This window comes from Drosophila willistoni, chromosome 3R (assembly GCF_018902025.1).
Source record: "Drosophila willistoni isolate 14030-0811.24 chromosome 3R, UCI_dwil_1.1, whole genome shotgun sequence".
In the NCBI taxonomy this organism is placed as follows: Eukaryota; Metazoa; Arthropoda; class Insecta; order Diptera; family Drosophilidae; genus Drosophila; species Drosophila willistoni.
The window spans coordinates 7,014,311-7,024,596 of record NC_061086.1 but is presented as its reverse complement, the minus strand read 5'-3'; the positions used below and the strand labels follow the sequence as shown (position 1 = coordinate 7,024,596).

The following is a 10,286-nucleotide window of genomic DNA, read 5'->3' as shown; positions in this document are numbered from 1 at the left end:
ACCGCGTGTTGTCGTAGTTGTTGTAGTTTCATTGACCGTTCGTATCTAAAACGGGTCGTTTACTCTCACCTAGCCGTTTAACAATTTGCTGTGTGGAACTAATACAATTTCTTAAAAAAAAGATTTGATTAACAAAAATTATATTGTAAATAAATATTATGTAATTATTTATTTTGTTTAAATATCTTAATAAAGTATATTGGCGGATTTCAATTGGTTTATTTGTTACATAAAGGATACTGAATACAAAGTCACCCATCGACTGCTAGACACCTTTCCTAGGTAATATCTATGTATCCATAATCGTTAAATCATCTTTAGATCAAAATTCAAATTGCCCGATAATAAATTTATAAAAAAACAATATAGATATATTACATATATATAATATAGAAAGTTATTTTAATTTTGTGGATTATATATATACATATACAACAGTAAACTATTCTTTGCTCTATAGGGAACACTAGGCAAATATTATGAAAAATAAATTTACTACTCCAAGTTAATATATGTGATGTAATTGTACAAGCTTTTATAAGTAACAGTCAAATAAATTCAGTTTCAACAATGATCAATTTACATTTGTAAACCCCCATAAAGTCAAAGATTCAAAAAAAGATACCGTAAACAAATATTACATTCTTTAAATACAGATTTATTTTATTCAAGCAATTAATAGAAAAATAAAAATTTTAGTTTATTTTATATTCTTAATTAATTCATAATTCTTAATTTTATTAGTTGCGGTAGACTTAGAACCAATTAACAAATCTTTTAAACAAGAAAAAACTTATATATTTGGTTTAAGAAGTATTTTTCAATATATGTATTCGAAAATTCTATATCAAGTTGATTTCAAATATTCAAAAAGCTTTCCGCCAATTGAAAAAGTTTTCGGTTATAACATTTTTCCACTCGGGGTTCGGGCCACGACTAAAAAGCTTTGAACATCGAGCTTTAAGATACCGCACATTTGTTTTTGGCATTCTTTTTGACACTTTAGGCCCTTTTGTGCAACAAGTTTATCAACACCGAAGACAACACCGGGACTGCAAACGACCTCTAAACAACCTTTTGACGTTTGGTTTCGGCTATCTTGGAATTTCACGTCGACGCCGACGCTCTGAAAAATAAAAGCGTTCTATATATTTTGCTCCAGTGCAGCAGCAGCAGCAGAGCCAGCCAGTAGCCAAACAGCTAAGGAAAATTTGCAAAAACCAAATTATCTAAATTCAGTTTCCAGTTCGGTGAGTGGGTGGACAGCAAAATAATAAGTGATAAAAAAAATCTAAATTGCAATCTCGTAATGCAGTTGTAACAAAACGCAGTGTTAACTATATATTTCTTCTTCATTCAGTTTGGTTTCGTAATCGTTGCTAGAGAAGAAAAACAAAAGTATTACAAAATAGAAAGCTTCAATAGATGGGTGTTTGTGTGTGTGTGTGACTTTCATTAACCACTGGAAATTTTTCAATATATGTATATACGTATATATACATATTTTGTGCGTTTTAAATAAAACAATAATTTATGACTTATTATAGAACTTTTAGTGCTTCCCTTTTCCAATTATCGCCAGAATGTTGTTGACCTCTGCCCCAAAAAAAAAGAGCTGGGCACGTCCATGGGTTGCATTCACTGATAAGGGGGAAACCTCAGGCTATCGTATAACACTTGAGCACTTGAAAGTAGTTTCTACTACCGGCTCAACCGGCTGGTTACCCCTTGCTTATGTCCCATTCCCATGTCTCGGCAGTAATCTGTCGTTTCTCTGCTTATTGGCAAAGTTTCAACTGCAATTTGCGTTTTTTTTTGGTTTTTTTTTATAAATAGTTGAAGAAAATGCTAAATGCCATATATACTTGCATGTAGAAATGTATATATGTAGATACAATATATTGCCGTATGTATTAGTTTTGAGTCTTTTCCGCTTTTCTGTTCACACTTTCGTTTAGTTTTCAATTAGCTACGTCACAGTTTTTAAAAGTTTGTTGACGTTTCTCTTTATCTCGTTCTCGTTCTCGTTTCTCTCTCTCTCTCTTTCTCTTTCTCTCTCTGACTATCTCTCGATTTGATCACCTTACCTGGTGGTATACTGCAGCTTTAGGGGTTGCTTATCATATGGTGAAGCAAACCATTTTCGTTTTTGAAGGTGAATCTTAGGTAGCTACATATTGTATATGTTATATTTTTGTTTTATTGATTATTAAAAAGTAAGAGATTCATTATCAGGTGATAAGAGATTGGCTCAAAAACAACATTCTTCAACTTGAGAGCTCATTAACTTATCCAAAATTTCCATTTTGCGTTAGAGAGAGAGTCATAAATATTCAATGGGGTCATACAAAGAAGGACAAATACCAAGAGCAAATAAGGTATTTCAGGAAACGCAAAAGAATAAATTACCTTCCAGTAAAAACTTCGTTGCGTAATAAACTGCGCTTTAAAGGTTGAAGTGTGCAGTTTTATATATATACATATCTATATAATAATATAAAGTGATACCACTATTACTTCTACATGAATACAGCCTAAAATAACACGCCCTAAAATCGATTTTTTCAATATTTTTCAATGGTTTAAAACGTATTCAATATTAGTAGAAATAATGCAATCAAGTAAAGCATTTAATTGATCCGACTCACATATACTTCTTAACTTTCACCGTTTATCAGCTGTTTTCAAGCATAGCCATCGATACACGTAATTCCTCAGATCCCTCATTGATTTAGTTCTAGAACCTGCTCAAATACACGCGCTTGACGTCAAAAAGCTGCATGAAATTTACATCAGCAGAGTATGAAATTATTAAAAGCGAGTCTCTTTTGACCTATGAGGAGGCCGGACCTAAGACTGGACTTTGATATTGATTTAATTTGAAATGAGGAAAAAAATATTGAATATATTTCATTGGGGGGCTCGTTGCCTAGTTGTTATGTCTAGTTTATAATGAAGGTTAAATTTGGAAATGAAAATGTCACCCCGTCTAACTTGTTTGTATTTTTAAAATGTTTTTTTGTTTTTCTATTTCTTTTTGGTGCGGTTTTATCAGCTTGTATACTTCAGCTCTACATATACAAGCATACATATATGTATGTATGAATACTATATAGAACCGACATGTGTCTATTTTATTTTTATATTTGTCTTTCTTGATAGCAACGCATTTGTTTTTTTCCTATATACGTCGCCTTATTTCGGGAAACATTTCAGTCTTCAATTGGTTGCCGGCCCGTTTAGGTGTGTGTGTGTTATATATACATAAGTGATAGATACTTTACTTTCAGATACCTTAAGTGAAAATTAACACAAACTTATCATAAATTGTGACAAAATTGAACGATTTCTAATGTCTATATTGTTCCAAGGTGTTGCGGGCGTTATCAAGTTCCAGAAATTTGTAGATACATTTCAATGTCAAACAAGTCAAAAAAAGGAGACCCCCCACCAGCATCAGTATTAGTTTTTTTTTCTGGTATCTACGTATATATGTATATATATTTTGCTCTATTTCCTTCCCTTTCTCTCTCTCTCTTTCATTTATCACACGCGCCGCACAAAATTTCAAATGTTTCACAAGATTTCTAATAGCAACATGGCTTGGCAACATGTTGCCTGACCTTGTTCAATGTCATCGACAATAATGAAATCTTTGACACATGCGCTTAACGCACGCCTACAACATATAAAAGTGAAAGTGGCTACGTCACGAGTATGAGGTATATCAGACAGAGTTAGATATATACAGACATACATTTCCACTTCCCCTCCATGTAACCTTTCCATGACGAGTAGGTCTCTGATTACATCAGCCCAGTCTTAGTCTCAGTCATCTTTATGAGTAGACATTCGTGACTTTGTTCAGTTGTTAAAAATTCCCCATCGAGGTTAGTTGGTCGGCGGCAAATTCATTGAGCAACATTGTGATAAGCTTATAGAAATAATAGTGAAATTGGATGAAATAATCCAGAAATAGTGAAATAAATCAAAGTGATTCATATAGTTTTTTCAATTGAACATTATAATCAGTGGTTTTTAATATTAATTCGGTGTTTTGTTTAAATTTGTTTAATGATAAAAGGAAAAAAAAAACATTTTAGCAACATTTTCTGTACGCACACCCAATGTTGCGAGAGCAAATTCATGCTCTCAGTGCGTGTACTCCTCACGCCCTCTCAGCGTGAATGGGCTCTCTCTCCCTCATGGCATCAGCTGTTTGCTACACTAGGCAACAAGAATTAGATTTTGACAAAAATTTTTTTCAAAGATAAGAGCTGAGTTTTCAAGGTTTTTGTTTTCATTTCATACAGAATGCTCAAAGTTTGAATTTGTAATCAATTAAATTTCTACATTGAATTTTTTTCTACAACAAAACACTAGTTTTTTCAAATTTGTCTCTTGTAATAACCAAGGAAGGTTCTTCAAAATTCTTTGTGCTAAACACATTATGATTTCGTTTAGAGTATTTACAAATTCGCAACGCCGTTTAATAACTTGTAATTTTCATTCTGGTTCCTCTTTTCAAAATCAACAACCACAACTTTCACAACAAACAAAACAATTTCTGGCGTCAAAATGCTGCCATCCTCTGCAGAACTACACTCGAATCTCAAACATGACTACCTACTTCAACTACCCCAGCAAGGAGCTGCAGGATGAGCTTAGAGGCATTGCCCAGGCTATTGTCGCCCCCGGCAAGGGTATTCTCGCCGCCGATGAGTCTGTCTCGACCATGGGCAAGCGTCTGCAGGACATTGGTGTGGAGAACACCGAAGACAACCGTCGCGCCTACCGTCAGCTGTTGTTCAGCACTGATCCTAAGATCTCTGAGAACATCTCTGGTGTGATTCTGTTCCACGAGACTCTGTACCAGAAGACCGATGATGGTACCCCCTTCGTTGAGGTGCTGAAGAAGAAGGGCATCATCCCCGGCATCAAGGTCGACAAGGGTGTTGTCCCATTGTTCGGCTCTGAGGATGAGGTTACCACCCAGGGTCTTGATGATTTGGCCGCCCGTTGCGCCCAATACAAGAAGGACGGTTGCGATTTCGCCAAGTGGCGTTGCGTTCTGAAGATCGGCAAGAACACCCCATCATACCAGTCGATCTTGGAGAACGCCAATGTTTTGGCTCGCTATGCTTCCATCTGCCAGTCGCAGCGTATTGTCCCAATTGTGGAGCCAGAGGTCTTGCCCGATGGTGAACACGATCTGGATCGTGCCCAGAAGGTCACCGAGACGGTGCTGGCTGCCGTCTACAAGGCCCTCAGCGACCACCATGTCTACCTGGAGGGTACTCTGCTGAAGCCCAACATGGTCACTGCCGGTCAGTCCGCCAAGAAGAACACACCCGAGGAGATTGCCTTGGCCACCGTTCAGGCTTTGCGTCGCACTGTCCCAGCTGCCGTAACTGGTAAAAAATAAAATATTGATAAATAGCTAATTCCTGCGACTCTTAACCGATTGTTATCCCCTCTACAGGTGTTACCTTCCTGTCTGGCGGTCAGTCCGAGGAGGAGGCCACCGTCAACTTGAGCGCCATCAACAATGTTCCTTTGGGCAAGCCATGGGCTCTGACCTTCTCTTACGGTCGTGCTCTGCAAGCTTCCGTGCTCCGTGCCTGGGGGGGCAAGAAGGAGAACATTGGCGCTGGCCAGTCCGAGCTCCTTAAGCGCGCTAAGGTAAGTTCTCAACTTAAGCTTGGATTGGTTTAAAGGTAGACTAAGTAATATAAGTTCTGGGTGCAAGCATTCGATGGTGATCAAGTAATTACAAGTATTCCAATTATCCTATGTCCCATTTCCATACCTGTTTAATCCCATTTCCCAAAATTTCATTTATTTAACTCATTTTACCTCATCCCAGGCAAATGGAGCAGCCAGTTATGGCTGTTACGAGGCTGGTTCTGTCAAAGGTGCCGCAGCCGCCGATACTTTGCATGTTGATGATCATAAATATTAAACAATTGGCAAACATATTCTAACAATCATGGCATATAAGAAATTATAGTATTTTTATAACAAACGACAACAAAAAAGCTTAACATTAATAATTAATTCATGTCAAAAAGCATTTTAGCATTTGGTTTTGACAAAAATAAGAAAATTCGTCATACCTAATTAGCCTAATTAGGAAAAGAATCCAAATTTGTAGTTAATGTAGCAGGAAATTCAATATAAATTTATAGACCACAAATGAAATTTTGAAACGTACCAATATCAGTTTCATTTATGTACATATCTAGTTTGGTTTGATTTATTTCTTAGAGTTTTCATTGCTATTTCGTTTAATTTGAGACTTTGGCATAAAACTGCATAATGAAATTAGCAAAACATTTTTATTTTCGTTTCAATTATTATAACCTGTATTTTATTGAGAGTATTATACATGAACAGGATTCCATTGTCTGATACTTTTAATATTGTAACTTAACTTAATCTGCATGCTTTTTATTTACATTGCTAGTTTTATTTATTTTAACAAGGCTTCTAATAAATGTATAGAGTTTTCAATGCATTTCTCATATACTATATATATATAAACTATAACATGGTTTAAGGCTTTTATTTATTGTCATACTCATTGAATTTATGCACGTTTGTTATTTATAACTTTTATTCTTTTTGTTAAATAAGCACGCCTGTTTTTTTAATTTAAATTAATCCCAAAAAAACAACTCCCGCTTCCTTTTCTATTTTCCCCCACCACAACCAACCACCAAACACCAAAAACACCAAACAAACCAATCAAATGCAAACACAGGCCAACGGTCTAGCTTGCCAAGGCAAATATGTGGCCGGTTCGATACCCTCGTTTGCAGCGAATGCCAGCCTCTTTGTTGCCCAGCACAAATACTAAACCCAAAGCGCACACCAATGGACAGACAGCGCCCAGCACTTTGCTTTTAATTTTTGATTTATTTATATATATTAGTTTATATCTATACATTCACTTTACATGTTTTTGTAATACATACATTATGTGACATTCCGCAAAAGAAAAAAAGAAAGGAAGAGAAACCAAGACAATTCGTAAACAAAATTGAAATATTTTCATTATTGAGAGAAATAAATTATGTATCTTTATGTAATTTTTAAGTTTTTATGACTTTATTGTGGCTCAACAACTGTAGAGCTTACAGTTTAAAATTCTGTTGCCAAGGTTTTTGATAGAGTTTTAAATCTTTAATTTAATATGGCTGCACTCCGACACTCACACACACACACACACACGCATCGGGATACATCCACTCACACATGTAGTGGACCATCAATTAGGGTCCAACTCTGGCAGCGCCTTTGATGCCTGTTTCAGTGCAATTACATATAATCGAATAAACTTTTCCCTCAAAGAACTTGTAAAATTTAATTTTGCGCAAAAAGTTCTACCACCTTCCCCAATTTCCTCGTCCAGTTTGCTTCCTTTTTTCCATGTGTGTGTGTGTGTGTGTGTGTGTGTGTGTGTGCGTGCTGTGCACGAAAAGTTTTTATTTTGGGGAAATATTGCCGCAGGTAATGTCAGAAAAACGTGTGGGCTAAAAATCTGAGAATCAGTAAGTGAGTTTATGGTTGAGCAATTTATGCAACAAAAAGTTACAAAAGAATGCCTAACAAGTTGGCAAGAGTTTAAAGCTCACACAAAATAAATAATAAAACAAAAATACAGCTTATACATCATAATACCAAATTTTAAATTCATGAACAAGAGTTGTACAAATATGCGGGCGGCTAATGGAAATATTCAACATATTTAATGGACAGCAATCAATAAATCAATTAAATATTTAAAAAGTGGATGTTTTTCATATTTGATAGTTTGATAGTTTACCCACTATGAGATTTAGATTAAAAATTTAAGAGTTTATATATTTTTTATTATTTATCATTCACTCATATACCTCTATATTATGCAATATTCTATTCTCAGGCTAACGGTGATGCTTCCGTGGGCAAATATGTTGCCGGCAGCGCTGGTGCCGGTTCCGGCTCTCTGTTCGTGGCCAACCACGCCTACTAAGAAGTCAACTTGCATCCACAGCAGCAGCTAATAATTATAAATAAAGCAAAATTGTTTTTTGGCAAAAACATAAAAATATGAATAATAATGAAAGAACAATTATGAATTATTATGTTTATTGAGACGCAAATTTACTTTTAGTTATTAAGCACAAATCCTTAAACAAAAACGCAAATGTTGAAATGTTATGCAATTTCTATATTATGATTATTGAATATTATTATTATTATTATGATTATGTAAAGTTTCAATGTTTTCGAGCACAGTCGTAAATCGTTAAATGCAACAACAAAAACAACAAGAACAGCAGCAAGAACATTAAATCTCTTGAGCATTGAGAAGTGCATATGAATTTTCTTACAAACGTTTGTATAAAAAACAAAACAATATTTAATGAAAAACGTTTTCTTCTTTTTTTATAATTATTATTATTACAAATTTATATTTATTATTATAAGTATAAGTGAAAAACAAATGACGCAAATAAACAAACACAATACAGAAACAAATAATTAGAAACTTACTAAACCTGATATACATATACATACATTGATATTGTTGTTATTGCTAAAATGAAAAACCAAAAAAGAAAAACATTTAAAAAGTAAAAACAAAAAAAAAACAAACAAAAGATACACCAACGAGATATCGGTGTGACTGCAAAACTCCACAGTGTTTACGAAACTGTGCGCTGCAATCTGCAGTTTATTATTCTCAATGCAAACACATAACTAATGCCCACATATACAAACTGATTGATACATGTATATTCACAAATACATATTTACAGATACCTAATCCAATACTACTATTAACTTATGTCTTACTCGGCAAACAGAGCAAATTATTTATACATTTCTGCATATCGTTGTTAATTGAAATGAAACATTTAGAGGCAAAAACAATTAGCTATTTATTTATAAGAGAGTTTTTTGATATTCTCATCAAACAAATCAAATCAATAACAATAACAAGCAAGTGACAAACAAAATGTAAGCGGAGACATTACCATTACATTTCAATATTTATTTTCCAAATCCAAATCAGACAACAACTACAATAGCGTCAACCAAGGGGAAACGGTAACCAACAAGTTTCCTTCCAAAATATACAAGAAATAAAACAACAACAAGAAAAATACGGGTGTTGAACGAACATCATTCAATAAAACCAAAAAAAAAGAACCTTAAGAGCAAATATTTGAAAACTGTTGTTTTATTTTGGCAGCTCAAAATTACTGCATATATGCAGGCGTAAGTTACAGTTTGAAAGTAATTGACGATTGAATCATCTTCAGATTAATGGAACACATGGAAAAGTTATTGAATTAACACTGTTACAATAATGTCACCTCCTGACGCTTTTTGCAAGGAATCAATGTAGAATCTTATTTAATACCTATTCTTACCTGGTTGAATACCAATTGTAATGGTTAACCAGTGAATAATTATGGTTAGTAAGTCAATGATAATTATCTGTGTATTTGGTAAGGCAAGTTTTGTTTTTCTCTCCGTTTGTAAATTAATTGTTAATAATATACTCTTTCAGCAAATTATTTTTATTAAGAGACTCCATAAGGTTTTGACTGAATATACCTCATAAAACGCGATTTTTGGTTTTTAACAGTCTTTCAGCTAGTGAGTGATATGAGTATGATCTATCTTTGGTTAAAAAAAAATATGACTCAACTCGCCGTTTTTCATTGCCATTTTTCTAACACTTTGAAATTTCCCTGATCGAATGCTATATTGGTAAAAGCAAATATAGACATTTGATAATAATTCTTGACACATGTCTCCATTTCATAAGATATTTCAGAAATTTTTAGTTTGACTTTGTCGCCATGACATCGCACGCTTCCTCATCAATTTAAAATTTAATTTTAATGAAATATTTGCACTTTACTTCATTGAATTTGCTCACTGTCTGTCGTCGTCATATCGCATTTATTTAAACATTTAGATAAGTAAGATTCATATTGGGTGACTTGATGATGAGAGGGTGAGCAAGTCCCAGCCCTATGACGATATTTGTATTTGTATTGTATTTCATGGCGTGCGCTGACATTTCAGCCAAGCAAGTTCAGGACCACACAATAGCCAAGTGAATAAAGCCCTCAACTTGAACGGGCAGAGGGACAAACAAATGAAGCAGACAAACAAACAATTACAGACAAAAAAAAGTAAAAGGCGAGAAAGAGATTTTTGATTGCATTTTTCTTGGTCTCTTCTTTTTCGGCGTATTTCATGCAATTTTAATTTACAATTTC

The 10,286-nt window shown here is 34.3% G+C and overlaps 1 protein-coding gene across 3 annotated transcripts; it reads left to right on the top strand.

Moving 5' to 3' along the window:
* The first annotated feature begins 1,105 nt into the window (after positions 1-1,105).
* On the top strand, positions 1,106-8,522 carry LOC6651281 (fructose-bisphosphate aldolase). 3 transcript variants are annotated; one of them, XM_047010478.1, is made up of 4 exons: positions 1,106-1,250; positions 4,598-5,414; positions 5,483-5,682; positions 5,867-6,057. In XM_047010478.1, exons 2-4 carry the CDS (start codon positions 4,619-4,621, stop codon positions 5,960-5,962), a joined length of 1,092 nt encoding a protein of 363 aa, XP_046866434.1. In that variant the 5' UTR covers positions 1,106-1,250; positions 4,598-4,618; the 3' UTR covers positions 5,963-6,057. The 3 variants fall into 3 exon arrangements, with proteins under 3 accessions (XP_046866434.1, XP_002073132.2, XP_015032311.1); XM_002073096.4 differs by lacking the exon at positions 5,867-6,057 and adding an exon at positions 7,928-8,522 and having other exon boundaries at positions 1,108-1,250; XM_015176825.2 differs by lacking the exon at positions 5,867-6,057 and adding an exon at positions 6,764-7,091 and having other exon boundaries at positions 1,108-1,250.
* The last annotated feature ends 1,764 nt before the right edge of the window (positions 8,523-10,286 follow it).

What these genes read in the sequence shown, in the direction of transcription:
- LOC6651281 (XM_015176825.2), top strand. Translation starts at nt 4,619, where the DNA reads ATGACTACCTACTTCAACTACCCCAGCAAGGAGCTGCAGGATGAGCTT. An exon ending in TGTCCCAGCTGCCGTAACTG is followed by an intron (nt 5,415 to 5,482) that starts GTAAAAAATAAA and finishes TCCCCTCTACAG; the next exon opens with GTGTTACCTTCCTGTCTGGC. An exon ending in AGCTCCTTAAGCGCGCTAAG is followed by an intron (nt 5,683 to 6,763) that starts GTAAGTTCTCAA and finishes ATGCAAACACAG; the next exon opens with GCCAACGGTCTAGCTTGCCA.